The sequence below is a fragment of the Apteryx mantelli genome, chromosome 2 (assembly GCF_036417845.1).
Source record: "Apteryx mantelli isolate bAptMan1 chromosome 2, bAptMan1.hap1, whole genome shotgun sequence".
In the NCBI taxonomy this organism is placed as follows: domain Eukaryota; kingdom Metazoa; phylum Chordata; class Aves; order Apterygiformes; family Apterygidae; genus Apteryx; species Apteryx mantelli.
Window position 1 is genome coordinate 88,110,826 of NC_089979.1, and position 19,530 is coordinate 88,130,355.

General features: G+C 39.2%; 1 protein-coding gene across 4 annotated transcripts in view; it reads right to left on the reverse strand.

The window, feature by feature from the left end:
• Positions 1-19,530, reverse strand: part of FBXL7 (F-box and leucine rich repeat protein 7) — a 223,436-nt gene that overhangs the window by 157,575 nt on the left and 46,331 nt on the right. For 3 of the 4 annotated variants that reach the window (XM_067290987.1, XM_067290988.1, XM_067290989.1), the window contains one exon: positions 18,856-18,945. In XM_067290987.1, the coding sequence (XP_067147088.1) occupies positions 18,856-18,945 (90 nt within the window). Of the gene's footprint in view, positions 1-18,855; positions 18,946-19,123; positions 19,161-19,530 lie in introns of those variants that run through there. The other variant, XM_067290990.1, reaches the window with a different exon arrangement.

The following is a 19,530-nucleotide window of genomic DNA, read 5'->3' on the forward strand; positions in this document are numbered from 1 at the left end:
AAGGATGTCTCCACATATTTTTAAATGATGTATTTTTCCCCTCAAAGCAAGCTCATTCTGTTCTCCTTCAGGGGTCTTCCATATTTACTATTCTCATTCTGCAACACTGACTTACTTTTTTTTTTTTCCTTTTCTAACAGACTTCAGCCTTTCAGCTCTTCCAGGTAATCAGGCACAGTGACTTGTACATAGCTCTCAGTGTGATCCCTTGTATACACCTGTTATGTCTTAGCTGGAGAAGGGAGTGGGAGAGAGATTCTGTGCCTGGCAAATACGCTAAGCCTACAGCCTTATCAGTTCACCAAAAATACAGAGATGTTCTGGAAAAAAGCTACTGCAAGACAGCAACCATCAAAAAAGCTCCAAAGGACAACCCAGAGACCTACAGGCTGGTCAACCTTACTTTGGTCCCTGGGGAAGTCAGGGAGCAAATCCTCTTGTAACACATTTCTGGGCACTACAAGAGAAGGTGATTAGGAACACTCAAGCATTGATTTACCAAGGTAAATTATGACTGACCCACCTGGCTGCCTTCTGGGCTTGAATGACTTCATGGGGGGGGGGGGGGGAGGGGAAGGGAGAGCACTGGATGTCATTTACTTCAGCTTCAGCGCAAGTTTTTACTCCATCTCCCACAATTATCTTATATCCTAGCTAGAACATTAAGGTCTGGATGGGTAGACAACCAGATAGGTAAAAACACTGCATTGAGTTTTGGGCATCCCAATACAGGATGGACACCAATTAACTAGAGTGAGTTCAGCAGAGGGCCCCCAAGGTGGTCAGCAGCTGGAGCACTTGCCCCATGAGGAGAGGCTGAGGAACTGGGGCTTGTTCAACCTGAAGAGACAGCTTCAGGGGGACCTAACAGCAGCCTGCTGGTACCTATGAGAAGGTCATCAAGATGACAGAGCCAGGCTCTTCACAGCAGTGCATGGTGGGAAGATGAGAAGCCAGGAAGCACACATTGGAAAAAGAGGGATTCACACTCCGTATAAAAGGAGAAACTCTTTCACCCTGCAGGGAGTCAGGCAGCAGAGCAGGTTGCCCAGCAAGGTTGTTCAGTTTCTATCCTTGGAGGTTTTCAAGGCCCAATTTGATAAAGTCCTGCACAACTGGGTCTGACCTCAGAGCTGACCCTGCTTTTAGCAGGCAGCTGGACTAGATGAGCTCTGGTGGTATCTTCCTACATGGATTATCCTCTCATCCAAACATTTAAGGGAGGATTTTGATCTAACAGAGAAAGAAATGAGGACATACAGTGTTTAGAATTTGGAAATAACTTCTAACTAGATCAAACTTTACAGTGAAGATAAAACCCTGAGATATACTCTGAATTAGTCAGCACCTACAAAGCTTTGATCAAGCAACCAAGCACATTTTACTACCTGAATGTGAGACTATATAAGGGTACCTCCTGACCTTCATATCTACAGGCAATATGTATGTTAAACAGTGATTCATATAAATTATTTTGCTAAAGCACATACCTGTAAGCTATGCCTTTACCATACATCAGGTTTTTAATGAAGTCTCTAAATGCATTTTCATATGCTTCACTCCTTCCTGTGCACAAAAGAACAGCTAAGTTCTGTTTTATCTTATGTGTTCTATGGAAAGAGAGGCCAAATCATTTTTTTCCCCCCCATCTGCCCTTCTCCTAGATTTTACTATAATTTTAATGCCTATAAAATTGATCCAACAACAGAACTGGCAGATCAAAAGTACCAAAAGCTTTCTAGAATCCCCTTACAATACATCTCGGCCACTTCCGTAAGAACTACCTTGGGAAGTTATATTATCAGTGATGCTTTTCCACTCTGCAAGGCAATTCAAATCCCTGTTTTCATTAGGCTAGTATTTCTAAAGGAAAAATCCAGAATTTTGAAGTAAAGCTGGAAGGATGTTATCTCTGACATAGCCAAACAGAATCTGTCCATAGTGTGAGTATACCCTTAATTCATAAGCCATGATTAATTTCCAATTTACAGATTAAAATTAGCTCAACAATAAGGAAAATACTCATTTGTGAACAAGTCGGACATGATAGCATCTAAGAGAGGGAGTCTGCAAAGGTCACTGACAGTCCCTTTTCATCTTTAGTTCTTCTACTCCACAGCAGCACTGGCTACACCAGTTTAAGTCCTACAAATAGCTAGGCCAATCTTTCCTTAACATCCCCAGCAGAGACAGCATAACCCACCACAGTCTAGGTGAACATGCACTAGAAAGTTTGATCTAAGATCTAATTCTCTCTTTCAGATTTAATTTTCTTATGCACAGCAGGTACAGATAAGATCTGAATCCTCTTTTGCAGCTGCTTTTTATGTATTTGAAGACAGTTATTTCTTCTCCTCTCCCCACCCTTCCTTGACTAAACAAATACAGATCTTCTAGTGATCTCCTTTAAAGGTCAGATTTCCTAGACTCCTGCTCATTGTTGCTGTTTTCCTTTGGACTTACTTTAATTGGTACACTTTTGATGAAACACTCATAAATCCTCACATCTACTACCAAGATGCTTCTTAAAAGTAAGCATGCAGTTTAAAATGCAGAGTGCTTTAAAGTTAATCTTGAGAAGCCTGTATATTCAAATCTTAATTCTAGCATGCTGAAGGAAAGCATTTGCTCCCTGGTGAAAAAAAGCTCTTTAAGTCAATGCGCAAGAACTTCAATTACTTTAGCTTTTCTTCCTAAGATCAGACACACTGTAACAGCATTTTTTTTATTTTAAATATGCACAAGCTTGTGTGGTGTCAAACAGGATAGCTGGGCCTACCTCAGTCCTTTCTTCCATACCAAGATGACTGAAATCCCACCTAAGCACTACAGAACATGGAATTCATTCATTACAAAGGCACTTGCCTCTTGCGACTCCCGACGGACCACATATAGATCTGAGAACAGAAATACCTTTAAAAAAGCCCCATGGTGTTAGGAAGTGCGGCACTGGACGAACTAAGCTATTCCACCCAAGTTTGTTTTGGCAGATTTTCAGCCCTCTAGTCTATCCTTGCCTTGTTTTTACCCACAAGACTTGGAACAATTCCATTTATCAAGTTTACCTAGATGGAGTATTAGGTTGGCCTCTAAAATAAGTCAGGGAGGAAAAAGAGTAATGCAACTCAATACTGTTAACAATTTTCTCACTATAGTTCTATGTATGCAGCACAAAAGTGAAAGGTAGACAGGAAAAAAAACCCTGTAATCTGAAGACTCAAAACTACTTTCGAACTATACCACTTGAGGTGCTAAGACAATGTTATCTAAATATGAAGATTTATTGGGGAGGGAGGGAGGGAAGGGGAGAAATCAGCTACAAAACAAAAATAATGCCTCTGAATAATTTTCAGGTTAGGCTAGAAAAATATGCTCGTCTTCCACACTTAAGGGCTTTACTACAACCGTCCAGAACAGACATATTTGCTAAAATTTCCTATAAAACTGAAGAACTTCTAGGCATGCACACTTTTTTCTATTAATGGGTAACAGCATATATGCCCTAATGGGAAAATAAAATTATTCTGTGTGTCAGGCAAAAACTACAGTGATTGAACACTATTTTACAGTCTTTCAAGGGACACCTTTTTAGAAGGCATATGCTGTTTTAGATGCTGCCAGGAAATGATTACCAAATATGGGCAGGCAGGTATCTGTTTATGTAAAAAGTTTCCCAACTGCAGAAAAAAATTCTTAATAGCTAAGTGGGAAAAATAAAAAAAAGAATTTAAACATGAATTTGCTAACCACTGTCACTAATTGAAACTTGAAAGTCAGAAGTGAAATCCCCATCCTATTTTAGAATTCAACTTTGACAAAATTCAGCTTCCATTTTATTCACGGTTATTTCAGTAAAGCACAATCAAGTTGTCACAAAGATTTGAGTTATAATCAATTAACTTGTAATCAATTAACTGATTACAAAAAATAAACCACTCAAAATTACACAATCCCTTTTTACTAGGGGCTGAACTTGACTTCTACATAGCAGCCTAGCTGGCAGGCACTCATGCCTACAACAAGCAAGTGCTAGAACACAAAAGCATGGGACAGCATTGCCCACTGACACGGCCTTTTTCCATTTTTACAAGTTCTCTCCACTAACGATCTTGTCTTGCAATAATTTTGCTGTTTTAGCTTACAGACTTTGAAGCAAGAAATCCCATTCATATGATCATGCAGTTCCTAAAGCAGCTGGTACAATGCTATTGAGCATATTTGAAGTACTACTGCAGGACACACATCACCCTTGTTACTGTATTTTCTCCTCTGCTATGCAGTGAACTTCTCAGATAGAGCCCATGCTCATATTAAGTCTTGTGCTCCAAGCATTGGCTATGTGTAACAGTTGAAGTTAAAGCCCTTCTTCCTTTGCCCATGTCCTCAGCGAGTATCAGAGTGAGGTGTCTAATTTGAATAAAGAGGTATGAAGGTTACCAGTTTATTGAATATAGGACAAATCACAGAGTAGGTACAGTTAGATAAGTCATTAAGATTAGAGCTTAACATCCATCACTTTAAAACCTCCTTTTTACATGGTGTTAAAGTTTGCCTTCAATGGCAGATAGCTGCCCTCTGATCTTTCCTGGGCCAGAAGAGAGACTGGGATAATAAATGACAACTTCAAAAGACAGGTTCGAAGAAATTCAAGTTCCATGATTCTCCCCAAAACACCTCTCTTTCTAGCAGAGGTCTCATTACACCAAAGGAAAACAAGCCTATTGTCAGCAGGCTTAAATTCACAATCGGATTCTGTACTCCATGGAAAATCTTGAGGTCTGCAGATCAACAGGTTGACATTCACAGTACATTACTTCAACCTTGTTAACTGTTTTGACAAGCAGTCACCAAGATGCATGGACAGTAATTTTTATACTCTCCCCGACTCTTCCGGGTCTACATGCATAAACCTTCACATATCCTTGATTAATGACTTCTAAATTTCATCAGTAACTAAAATTGACATATTAGTAAGAAAGCCATTAGAAACTGTTTGCCTATCAGTAGAAGTTAGTCAAGAAGGACTTCTACAAAGATTAAACTCAGAGGAGACTGATAATTTGCCACAGAATAATACACTGATAACTTCCTACCACAGGAGCCCTTCTGGAAGGGCTTAACTATTTCTCTGCAGGTCTCATCTTGAGGAACAGGAAGAAACAACAAAACCTTATCAACAGATAATATTGCAAGAGTTCAATCAGATGCTCTCCTCTGTATTAACAGGACAGACAGGGGACACTTGCAACTCCAGAACTCACCTACTCCAGGTGTGTCTATTTTCAAAGTTTTCCCCCAGAACAACTCAGATTAAGCAGCTTACTTTACAGATTTCTCAAAACAGTTTAAACAGGCATTTAAGTTATCCAAGACAACAGTTTAACTTTTTTTTAATAAGTTAAACTTCAGAGCAAACAGCAGCTAAATCACAGTGATCACTGATGACATTCTATGTTAGATTTACAGTCCCTGAAGTCCTTTGAAGCTTTTAGAAGAAACAGGCAAGGTTTTTATTTCATTCTTCCTGTGCAAAAGATCTGGAAGCAAAATAGTTATGAATGTCATTTCAGTAACAAAGCCTACCTTTCTGCTTGTGGAAGTAGATTAAAGAGTAATTACTTTCTGACTGCCATTGCTAGTTAAGGTATTCTCCTGAATAATCATGCAATAAGGGCTATCAATCTATTTCAGATGAGATGATCAAAATCTAAAGCCTACAAATTCAAGGAATAAAAATGCTTATTCTGGATGAAACAGCATAGAAGCCTACCTTGCAATTGCAAGAAGATCTGTTGTGCAATTCCATTTAACTTTCAGCTCCCAAGGCAGCCACTCACTCATTTCATCCATGTTTTCCACACACAAACAGCAGGTGTTATAGTCATTTGGCATTTCAGGAAAGCTATTAGCAACCACTTCATGCCTCTGCTCTACTGATCTGCTATTAACCTGCCAAGCCAGCTGAGAGAGAACAGGCTTCAAAGTCTTCAAGAGACATCAATTTCATGCTATGTTGGGATGGCCAGCAGGAGAAGGAATGTGACAGTAGGGTAGCACTAAGCATTGTCCCTAACCCAACCCTCTCAACCAAGAACAGCAAAAAGTAGATCTCCAATGCAACTCTTGCACCATGTCCAAAAACCAAATCCTGCAGAGCTCTGTTCAGCCTCAATTAAGATGCTTTGACTACATTACATAAAGCAAATGCACAGCTTTGAGGGCTCCAGAGAAACTGCCGACTCATTTGTCTTTAATCCTGTGAATGTAAACTGTCAAGAATGCCCCATGGTTCTATAGTTAACCAAGGTTTTGCAAAGTCATTTGTCTAGCTGTCATTAAAAAAAAACTTAAGATCTTCAAGCTAAGCAGCTCCAGCCCAGCCCAGCAATGCAATAGAAGGGGGCTGCGAATAACTAGCTTCTGACTCCCACACAACCAACGGCCCCTCTCACCCTCAGCTTGTAAATCTCAATGCAGCCATACTTTATACATCCTTGGAGAGGATTAATTTAATTTTGATTTCCTCTCTGTGTTTGCTTTGGAGGTTTTCAGCTTGAGCAATATGTGTGACAAAAATTTGGCAGCAAGGAGCCTGTAATATGATGTATATCATTTCAGCCTGGCCAGCATTTTCAGAAAAACAATGAGCTGGCAGTGAGGACAGTTTCATCTCACATCCTGAAAGCAGAAGACTAGTGTAGGAGTAAGGAATGACAAGACATTTCCAAGAGACAAACATAAAAGGAATGGGGTCTGATATCATCCATGTGACCAAGGGAGCACAGCACCCAGCAAAACAAGGGTCAATCATGAAATAGAAAAGGAGAAGGCAGGCATAGAGCTCTTTAATCAAGGGGCTTCCCATCATCCAATAGAATTATTCACATATTGGTTACTGATATCTTGCAAAGCTTGCCAGAGCCACGGTAAAACCAGGGCTCTGCAAAGAGGTATAGTCAACACAGGAAAGCAGACACAAATAAATGGATTTTGCTGGGCTGATTGGCATGTTTGAGCATCATGTTGGATTAGAGAAAACATTAGTTATTTTCTACATGAGTTTTCAATAAGAAAACTAGGCATTAAATGCTGAACTGTACTGCTTTCAATGTAAACTTCCATCAAACATTACAAATTTCAGTCTCAACTTGAATTTAGTCCACCAGTTCTTCATGAAGAGGGGATTATAGCAGCAGTAATACTGAACTAGTAACTGTTCTGGACACACCAAAAAGCAACTTCTGCAGGCCAAGCAAATGTGAAGACTTTCTCTTTAACTCATTCGTGCCATTTTTCACAGCCAAAATGCATTTGTTTAACTGATTCAAATGCTAAGGAAGTGGGTTTTGGCAAATACTTTAGCACTTGAAAGCTTGGAAGAGCGTGAACATTTCCTTGTTCTGTAACAGACTATCCATAAGGGCAGGCAAGCATCTGACACAGAGTTCAATGGTTCATACCTACAGTCACTAGTTTCAGCCAATTCATAAAGAAAGCTATTCTTGCCTAGAAGGAAACAACCTAACCATCTGGATACAGACCTTGTTTCAAGGATAGCCCAGTGTACAATTAAAGATTCTTCAGTGAGCACAAACTCAGAATTATTCAGTGTCACAAGCTATTGTATCAAATAGCTACTAGTCCACTTTTTGCATGATCTGAGCTTACTTAGTTTATAAGCATAATATATCACACTGAGCAATAGACAGTAGGATACCTAGGTTTGGTCACTTGTACTTTTAACCACGTTCTTATTTTTTAATGACTTTGCAACAAATGTTTCCTTTTTCTTGTTTCTTTCATTTAACTAATTTTACTACTTGCAGTTCCCAACTACATTCTTTTCTTGCCTAGTCAAGCCAATATTTTAGTTACTATTTTGTTATTCTTTTTTCCTAAACAGTAGGGAACATAACATATTTTAATAGGGTTGCTCTGCAAATCAGAGCCTATAGTGGTTAAACACAAAGAAGTTCATGGCATATTGTCCATCTGTGCTCACCATATTTCTGAAATACATGAGAAGAAATCTTTCTCTCTTAGACAGGGATAAAGAAGTAGTTGCCCTAGCATTACTTGTTCTGGTTTCTGTGAAACAAGTGGATGAAGAAATTAAGTGTAGAATTACTAAAAAATATGAATTCAAACATGCATGAAAGGTTACATATATATTTTTATAAATATAGTTATATAACTCTTTACAGTGTAACCCTTTATGCATGTTTGAATTCAGAATTTTAAGAATTAGTTATACAAGTTACACAAATAACTTGACTACTAATTTATCACCAATTTCAAGAGGATACAGCTGTGCTTCACACAAGGCATCTGTCCTAATCAGAACTGGAATAATCAATAACAGAAATCAGGACAGGAAATAAATGGCATCAGATCTGAGCCTTGTTTTTTCAGTTCACATCAACAGTTGTCTGCTACCTAATTCAAAATAGGCTTCCACAGACAATCATGAGAAGTAATTTCCCATGGTGGAGAACTGCATAATGTTTGCTCCTAGAGCCTCCCAATCTTCCCCTTAGGAAAAATATTTTTTAAAAGACTAACATCATCATAGCAACATAGAAAGATCAGTTAAAAATGACAGCAACAAAGATTTAATATTTTCTGTGCATTTCAGGCTTATTTCTTCTTTGACCATATGCAAATGCACATTCTAAACAAAAGCTGTGTGTACAAAATTAAGAAACCAATACATGAAAGCATTAAAGCTTTCATGGTAGAGCACCATATAACTGGTAGAATCTGAAGCCAAGAACTGAGTGGCAGTGTTTTTATTTTGATTCAGACGCAATTTAATTGGGGATCGCATTTTCTTAGCGTAGCCCAGCAGAATATCTAAATTTCATAAAATGCTGTGAGAATCTGTCTTCCACAGCTAGACACTAATAGACATGATCATTACTAAATTCCAGAGGAAGCAAGCACATTCATCAGTAATCCAATGCCACATTAATGAAAAAAATCCTCTAAGGAAATTTCTCCCCAAAATATATTTGTCTAGTCTCACAAACCAGTAGCACCAATTGCCACCTCCTGATGTCAGTGCTTTTAACTAGAAAAGGCCAAAGCAGATTCGGCATGCTGTGAGCTTCAGCCAGAGCCGTACTAACCTCCTGCTAAAGCCAGGCACATCAGCTTCCCAGTCAGTTAGGTTCATGTAGTTAAATGTTGCAAGACCATTCCAAACACAAGCGCAAGGCAGGACAAAGCACGAAGCACAACTGGATCTGAGATATAAGGGCAGTAAAAACAAACAAACAAAAGAACACTTCAGAAAGTTAACCCTACTGGAACACCAAAGAGAAATTTCACTTAGAGATGAAATCAGAGTGGACTATAATTTTGCCTCAGATTACAATGACTAAAGTGTTGTTCCAAAAGCAAAAGGGTCACTAGCAAAGAGCACAGTGATTTCAGAAAGCAGAGTCCAAGCTAATGGTCTCTCTCAGCCCACAATAAAAAAAGTGCCAAGTAAACACCAGCCTTCTGGAGCCCACTGAAGACAGTCTAGTTGTGCTTTTATCATTTAGCCCACATTTGGTTCTGTTCTTGAAGACTATTATAACAGTCCTTCTTTGTGCCAAGTACACAACTGTTTTCTTATATCAGAAGTTTCCTTTACTTAAACCATTAAAAAGGCAATTATACTTTGGGGTTCAAGGGACACAAACTCTCCATCCATCACTACAGCTCAAGATGAAAGCAAGCCTTAAATACGAGAGAAAGGATCAAGCTGGATAGCAGCTGAACATGCAGCAGGCACAACGCCACAATAGAGATTAAATGTCGAGCTGCGGCCAATTAAGGCCAGAGCAAATGTGTAAACTATTAGGCACCAGATTATACCCATGCTCATAACTTCTGCTTGTATTTCTGGCCTAGTCAGCTTTAACCATCTAAACCTATGATGATCCAGCAGTCAGAGCTAACAATAACATAAGAATTACCATTAGCCATTCTTGAACAGCCATTTTCATCAGCCAGTCTCAGTACATACTTCTCAATGGAAATTTGAGAAATGCTGGCAGAAACAAGGGAATTCCCAGCTTTAGTGACTGAAGAAACCCACAGGACCAGGCACGATGGCAACACGAGAGCCAGAAGAACAGAGTGAGAGCCAGCACTCAGAAGAGCTGTTTCTCAAGCGTGCTGCTGCTTTGGCACTGTTGGCAATATCGTTCTTAAAAATTATACAGTCATTTGACAAGTTGACCTAATAAGACAATAAGATACAAGGAAATGGAGATGGGATATTTTGTGCAATAAATTTAACTAGAGTTCAACATCTTAACTGGGACTGTCAAGCTAAAGTCAAAAACTTCCAATTTTATTTCATTCTTTCAGTCAAGACAATGAATTATTCTGGAGCAACCAGTCTGAAAAACGGACAAGCCTGACATAGTTAAATATTGATTATTAGGTTATATATATTCTTCAAACAGTCTTCAGGAGACTTAGTCTAACATTCAGGAAAGGTGGTTTGTAGCCAGCAAGTGTTGGGGAATCATCAGATCCTTCTAGATGACACTTCATTTTTCAGAGAAGGAAACAACACTTAAAATGGCTAGCACAGACAATAACAGACAGAACAGCACAGGGTCCCTGTGACAGGAGTATACAAAGTACTTCTGAACAGTACTTTACAGGAAAAAAAAAGCCACAAAAAACAAACATTTGGGACCTTAGATTCCTTAAAAAACAAATTTACAGGTAATTGAGTAAAATGTAGTCACTCCTACCACTCCTATCATACCTTACTTTGGAAAAGCTAATGCCAGGTTTTTAAATTGGGGTCATTTCTCTCTAACTACACTGTAAGTGCATTTGCTCTGGTAGGTCTCACATTTCAGGCAGCAGATCAAATAAGACTGCAGTTTTATGTGCCTTTCCAATTTGTTCCTAGTACTGTTTGGGCAAGTTTTAAACATTTGGATATAGCATTTCAGCCCAAATTAGCCAGAATAACGTAAGGTTTCAATTTGCAGCTTTACCCTTGCCAATGTCCCAAACGCTTTTGCCTTACATTTGAACTCAGATTTAAATGCCGATTGCAGTGGTATTGTTAAAATTAGAAGAACAGCTTTGCAGGAACATTGCCTATTAGATAGCAAAAACATAACAAGATGTGGTTAAATACAAAAATAGTTAGTACCTAAGAACAAGCCTCCATACTACTTTATATCTCTACATAGTACTTGAGGTGATTATATCTGCATATGCATTCAGATATGTTGGTTAAAGGAATTTAAATAGTGAGCTCTGTTTATTCTGCCAAACTGTTTATATTTTTGGATTTATAAACTGTCACACCTCCCACCCCTCTCTTATTCCTTCCCCGGCTTTTTGGCCTCAATGATTCTATTTTGGCACATTCAGTAACGCAGCATTTCACTTTTCTAGAAAACTCCACTGTTAGAAAAGTAACACAAAACCCCAGGAACCTTACCTGGCCTCCAGTTTCACTACCAGCTCAAACCAGCCACAGCTCGCTCAAAGCCAACTGAATCTCAGCCCAATTCAAAGTAAGCAGGGGCAAATTCAGAAATTCACATCAAATTCAGATGAGGCTTGTTGCACAGAAAATCTGGTTAGACAGCACTTCGATGATAGAACCAACTGCCTGAACTCCTACCAACTGACGGTGCGAAGACATGAGGATGGAGATGCAGGGAGACAACTGCCATCAAAAGACTTAGGAATTACACATATGCTCATATACATCCAGAAAGCAATTATGTAGGTTTTCAGTTCTGGCACTAGATTATTAAACTTCTAATATTTAAAGAAAATGAAAGGAAAAATATTAAGGAACCAAAATTGGAAAAGATTTCTTAACAGGTATCAGACATAGGAATGAATCAAAACAGCTCTTTCTGCCCAAAGGACAGTCAAGAAATAACTTGGGTGAAAAACAGCATCTCTTTTCAGCAGTGATCTTTTCCCACAACACTTAATTAGCTCAGTGTCCTGAGAAGATGCACAAACAATTCAAAAGCTCCAACATAACTCCATTTTATCAAACCTATCTTCCTTACTACGTGAACCATAATATTGCTGCCTGCTTTGCAAACTGGTTTTCTGGAATTTTATCTCCCTCTGAGCTCCCTCAAGCTCAGCTGCCATTCCACCAGGAAGCTATTTTAAAAATAAAAGGCATTCAGTAGTGAAGGACCTGTTCCTTATTTCCAAGTTTTTAGCAGTGTCCATCTTTGGGCCCAGTGCAAAGATTCCTTCTCTCAAACCCAGGGAATAAGCTAAGGGTTCCTTGGAGGTCTAGAAGATGCACTGCCTTTCGAAAGACTGCCATTATAAAGGATGCAAGTCGATTATAAAGTCATAGCACATATCATGCCATGGCATCCTACCTGAACATATCTTGTAATGGGTAACAGCACAGCATCCTACCAGAAGTACTCTATCAGGGTACTTTGTCTTATTTTGTTCCCTCACTTTTAAGGCGATATGAAAGGCAAGCAACCCAAATAAACTGTTCTGCATTCAAATACTGTCACTTACCCTATTTTCATGATAAAGGTTTTCTGACCTAAAGCTCACATTTTTATAGAAAAAGAAAGTTCTCACAGAGAGTCAAGTTATTTTTTTTTATGCTTCTGAACATGAAAACCAGCGACAAAGATGTCTCTCATTTTCAGTCACAGAAAATAAGCAAGGATGCAAAACTGTTGCTTTGAGAAGTTTCACATTGATAAAGCTCAAGCTGCCTTTCCATCGTTCAGATGCCTTTCCACGTAATTTTTTATGCTTATTCCATTATTCACTGCAATCTTCTAAAACAACTTTAATACTTTAAGTGTCAAAGTAGGGATGGTACAACTGAACATTGTGTTCCTACTTTTCACAGCTAGATATTAGTCATTCTAATATACGTAAGACCCGTAGAATAAAGAAATGCAGTAGAAGCAGACAAATTGTAGTCACTTATAAAAGTCACTCAAAAGTTACTTTTGTAAGAAATGGTTACAAGAGCACAGCAAACATGCATGAAAGACTTCTATTAGATGAACAGAGGCTAACCTCTCTTACAAAAGCTTAGCCAGCTACACTTTTTTTGTTAAATTTAATATAAAACCAATTTCTGTTACTTGAGTAGTCAGCATTTCTATAATTAAAGGAAACCTCAGTGAATAGCTGTACTTCTATATTCAGAATGGTAGAAGTCTTACAGAGAGCTCAAACTCAAAACTTGAAACTAGCTTGAACTCCAATAAGCTGAAAGCTTCAGGCTAGCTGAAACTCCAATATTTGATTTTGTTTTGAAGGACTTAAGCAATTGTGGACAAAGCCGAATGAAAACCAGCACTTCGGGAAGGGTGACTCCTCATCCACAGCCATCCTTTTCTCTGAAATTGACTGCATGCCAAGGCAAGAGGACAGACAGCAGAAAGTCTACAGCATAGACAGGGAGCCACTATTACATTGCCTCCTTCAAGAAGCTTTAGGGGCAGGGACCCACCAGAAAAGGATGCTGATGGCCACAGCAACACAGCCTGATTGGCTTTAGCTAGGCATCATCTCATACAGGGTATGAAGTAACACCCTTATGAAAATAATTAAAGCATTCTGCATTTGCAAATTTCTACATTTTTCATATCATTGACCCCCAGGCATGTGATTCCACAGAGGAAATGGTTCCTAATGAATGTTGTTAGTTCAACCAGCTTAGAGGGCCTGCTTCTCCCAGAACCACTAAAAAGCCCAAATAAAACAGAAAGAAGGGTGTGACTATTAGAACTATGACTGGGTACTTTTCTAGCTCCTACCAAGACCTAAGCTTCAAAAGGAATAACTCTTCTATCAAAATGCATATGAACAGGTACTGCCAAAACATTCAGTCTCCACACTAAGCATACATCTCAGTGCTAACATGTGAAAAGCTGTGATCTCTTAATTAGTCTGTTTTCCAAACACAATCACTTTAAAGCATATTTAAGGTACATTAACATCATATGATGAAAAAAGATGCTGGAATTCTCAGGGCATGGAAGAAAGAAAAAAACAAAACAAAAAAAACCCCTAGTTCAATACTTATTTTTCAAGGTTCCTAAGAGTCAGCACCACTATAAGCAGATATAATTTTAACCTCTGCAGAATACAGCAGCTGACCTTAGTGGATTCCTGCAAAATTCAAAATATAAACACTTCACAGGATACATTCAAAAGCATTTTGGCAGTTAACCCTTCTGCTATAACAGCATTTTGCTTCCGGCCTAAGCCTTCAATGAGATTTTACAGAAACTGGCAAATAAATTAGAACTCACACATGAGTTCTCAGTTTAAAGCTGCCTCTAGATTACCATTTAAGTCATGTACACACAAACTGCAAACAGCATTGATGCCATATTTAAAAACACAGAGTCAAGCTCATATGCAGCATCCAGCTCGGACATAACATTCCTTGCTTTGCAGGTAAGTGTTACAAGAAAGCTCCCTGACCAAGGTAAACCCATACAAAAACACCCAGCCTAATCTTTCAAATCAAGTTTTAAACAACTGTATTCCAGCTGAGACCGTCCAGCAAATTGCATCTAAATGGCCCACAAAAATCCATTTAGTCTTTCACTTGCCAGAACAGCAATGGGGGGTAGCAAACTCATGAGTTCTCAAGTTTCTAATGGTAACTGATTGATGGGGTAAAGAATTGTCTGCAATGTCTGAGACAGGAAAAAGAAAAAGGCAGTGCATATTCACAGAGAAAACTGCATCCTCAGAAGAGATAGTGGGGAGGCACCTTAGTGCATGTATATCCACATCCTACCATGCTTCCTTCTGAGTCAAGTCATAGCCAAACGGTTCCTATAGCATACTCAGTTGTTTAAGGAAAGAGGGCAAGACATCTATTTCTTACCTCTTGCCCTTCATTGAAGGAGCTGAGAAAGCAAAAGCCACAGTGAGACCAACTGCAGGCTGGACTTCAGTTGATACACCTGTACAGCCTCACCTCTGCATCCCCCTCATGCATCACCTGGCATCTCAGCAGTTTGAGTTCAAAAAGTTGAGAGGTCTGCCAGCTACTCTCTACACTCACCTGCACAACAGAAACGGGGCCATTGTTACCTCTCCAATGCATCAATGAGTAAAGCTGCTCTGGCTAAGGATGCTAACGTGCACCACCTGTTGCTGACTGGTGGAGGATGTGCAGTCCACCCAGGCACATTCAGAAGCATGGCAAGTATTTTGTCTCTTTGAAACAAAGCCTCCTCCCACAACTCTACAGATGTAGCTGTGCTGGCATCCCATTGCATACATGTGTAATAAAACCACAACCAAGCTCACAATCTACAATGTGAATAAAGGTACTATACTTCAGCCATAACTGCATCTCCCATACCCATCAAGAGATTTAACTGCCATAGCCTCAACAGCATTATCTAGGGAAACCACATGAGCACACATTCAAGCAGTGTAGTGATCCATTTCTTGTACCCATCCTATGCAGAAATTAAAAAAAAAGAAAATTCACAAATAAAATGTGTGCAGTAGACAGATTTAAACTGTAGTTCATGATTGCTCAAACAGATAGCAAGCTAACACCTATAGTGAAAGTGCCTGATTCATTCTACTCATTAAGGGTCCTGCTTGACCTCTTTTTGCTGTCCTTAGCAATCTATACCTGCCTGGGAAGTACTTTAACTGTCTGCCTTTCTGCTGTGGAGTACCATAGGGCTGCAGTGAATCAGTCCTACAGCTTTCCTTCCTAGTTATTTCAATGCTTTTCACTGATCTAACTTCAATAGTGTTATGACAACTGCCTTACAGAAAGGGAAGACAAGATACACTGTGCAGAACTGGAAAGAGTGAGATCTGCTTGCAAAGCTGGAAAGCAGTCTGGAAAGCAGGAGTATGGGAGGCTGAAGGCCTTTCATGCCAGATCCTATGCTCTCCACAGAGCTGGGCACTCAGGAATTTAGCTGTCACTAGAAATTTAAGAGGTGCAAAGAAACTGTCTGCCACTTGTTTTATTTAGATCATTCCACATGACAGCATGGGTCAAGGAAAGCTCACTGGCAACCTTTCATAGTCCTTCCCACTCCATACTGAGGATGCAAATATCTCCCCACACACAATACATGGCTTGTTCACAGGCCAGCATAAAATGCTATGAATTTAAAGTACCAGGTTAGAGCAAAGGGCAGAATTGGACTTTCCTACCCCTGCAACAAGCTTACTGCATAAACCTGAGCCTCTTTTATACACTGATCAGTGTATCTTACTTAAAAATATACACACACACACACACACACACACACTTTTAAGTCAGATACACTGATCAGTCTGTGGGGTGGGCAGGTACTGCTATATTGTGACAATCAAATACTGGAGCATGGAGTGTTATAAAGGTGAATTAACTAACAGTTGTAAAGTGTTATGTAAACACCCCAATAAAAAGACATAATAGCTGCTACTGCTTGTACAGCATCTAACACAACCACACTCCTGTTCTTAGCTGGTCCCCGGACACTACTGAACAAGTGAATAGTCTAAAAGTATTCCGTCCTGCAAGCACAGCACCTACTCATCTTGCAGAAGGTATGTGTCTTTCTTTTCAGCTGAATTCTCTTACAGCACAAGTCTACTGCACAGGGGAAGAAGAGGCAGCATTGGTTTTAAAAACAAAAAAACAACACACACACACACACACACCAACCACCCACACCACCGACATGCAGGTGGTTAGGGTCAGGCTGATCAACATGCCTTCCAGTGACACCACTGGTTTGAACAGTCCCTGTTTTCCCAGCACCACCCCCATTTCACTGCTCTCGCCTGCCTTCACAGAACCCTTCCCCTCTCCAGTGAGGCCAGTTAAAAAGTTTGTCAGATTACACAGCAATCCCCATTATGGCAACTTACAATAAACTGATCCACATTAATAAAAACTCCTCAGCAGGAAAACTTGGTAGCAAAGCAACAGCAGCATGGACTGAGGAAGAAGCTACTTCTGCTGTTGTCAAAGGAAATGTTTGTCCAAATACATTCTTCTAGTGCACACACACAAAAAAAAAATAGGTTTATACCCAAAATTGCCTCTAAGTATAAAATATACAACTCAAGTGCTCCGAACTCTTTCTGAATCCACATGAGAACTCAGGAGACATATCGTTATGTACAGCATATGCTGGTCTGCATTTAAGCTTCCCTCACTAATGAATTAGTCAGCTGCACACCAGTGCTGAAGATGTTAAGGTCAACACTGGTATTCACTGGCTCTACAATGGACTATATTAAGAACATAAATCTTAAGAGATTAATAAAAGGATTATTCTGCATTATCTGATCTGAAAATAAAAACCTGTGCTCTGCTGATTGAAGAAAAACAGAAATTTAAAGCAATTGTCGAAGACTGACTTCAGTTTCCACTATTCCTTTGTTTTTCTCCTGGCTGTCATACAGAGGAGTTGAGATTCTTTCATACATTTCCTAAATTTACTTGTCTTGGCAACTGACCCCCTTCAGGTACCTTAAAACATTTTGATCTAAGGCTTAAAGAAATATGAAGTCTACTATTCAACTTAACTTCATTAACCATTTATTCATCTACTGTTAAATTTGTTGCCCAGACTAAAAAGCAGAGATTCTAACCTAGACCTTCTCTTGATTCACTTGTGCCAGATCTTCCTTCATGATATGGGATTATGCATGCATAACCCTAGTGATTTATGAGGTCATTTATTAGATATATGAACTGCTCTTACAGCACAGATTCTACAGTCATAACCAAACTTGCCAAACTAGAACAACTCAAACCCTATGGTTTCTTCAAACTATAAGAAGTAAAGCCTGATGGAGAGCAACCTGAGCTTGTAACTTAATTTGTAACGACTAAAGTGTAAGAAGTCAGAATCATAACTTGCTAAGCGCAACTGATGCAACTTGCTAAGCGCAACTGATGCAACTTGCTAAGCGCAACTGATGCAACTTGCTAAGCGCAACTGATGCAACTTGCTAAGCGCAACTGATGCAACTTGCTAAGCGCAACTGATGTCTTATGATTGAGTTGAGCAGAAGTGCTGGTTAAGGCATAAATGCACCATTTAAAAAAAAAAAAAACAAAACAACTTTCAGCTTACATCATTAAACTACGTACAGATTTAATGATTTCCTCTCAGCCTTTGAAGACACTTTTGTAAAAACCAGGGCCAATATATTTTCATTTAACAGAACACACCTACTCACATATAATCAGGCAGCAGGGAAGGATCAGCACTTCTCTGTTCATAGGCCAGTTAATACAACAATATATTAATACTGACACATAAAACTTCTTTCCCCTAGACATTAAACATCTAGTCCCAGATGATCATATAGTCTAGTAACTGCAGGTGAGATGCATTGATCTAATTAAATCCTTGTCAGCTCTTCATGTCCATAGCTGCACTTCTGGAAACTTGGCCCAAGTTTCCAAGTAAACAATTCACATTCTCATGGTGTTCATAGTATGGAAGTATGAGGTCGAGGTTTACCTACAACTGATGCCAAAAAATATTTATTAAGTATATTCTTCATGAATAAGTTAAAAATCAGATTACATTGAATCTCAAGTACAAAAATCTCCGATGAAAAAGTCGCATGCAAATTACTTAGAACTCTCTACACTTGTGTTTTGCAGAATTATCTTAAACCCTTTGTCACAAGCTTAGGGGAAAAACTCCAGCAGGTAGAAGTGGAAACTCCATAAAGGAAGAATTCGCTTTTTCAATTTCTATTAGGCCAATGATGCTGTACACAGAAGAAACGAGGAGGAGGGGTTCCTCATCTGAAAATAGCTAACATCATGCTGGGAGGCCTGGACCTGGGTAATGAATACCAGATGCCTACCTTCACTGGTAGCTGCATTCTTCTGGGCTTTGGTGGGTGTGTGATCTGTACTTGAACTCACATCGGATGAGATGCTTGAGCTGCCTTTGCCTGCAAAAAGAGAAAAAGGTGGAGAGGGAGGGAGAACAAACATTAGTATTAACAGCAAAGGAGAAAGACCTTCCATATCAGAACCTGGAACAGTGCCAGGAAGCTTTAAACTAAGTTTAAAGCAGCTGATATTCATTTTCTACACATTGGGGTAGGAGCTAACTGTATTATAACTTACATCTTTTTGTGTATTAAGGTTGCAAACAACCTCTTGTGTCACAGGGGCTCTCCTAAGTACTTGCTAAGCTCCATCATAAAAGGAAAATTTGTCATTAACAGCATTATAAGAACTTTCATAATCAGTTGTTTTTTTTTTTTCATTCAAATACCTCTCACACAGATCAGGAGAAACAGACACTGACCCTTATCAGTATGAAGGGTTAATTCAAGGCAAATGCCTTAAAGGAGCTGGCATTCCTATTTCATGATATACACTCAAGTCAGCAGGTCACATGCAAGGTAATTGCTGTTTCCTCCTACACCATAGCACTGCTTGCAGTAACACACCATTCTGAATCTAACATGCTTTACTATTCTTTACTTTTCATTTTTTAATTGGAAATCAGAACAATAGGCTTTTTTTAT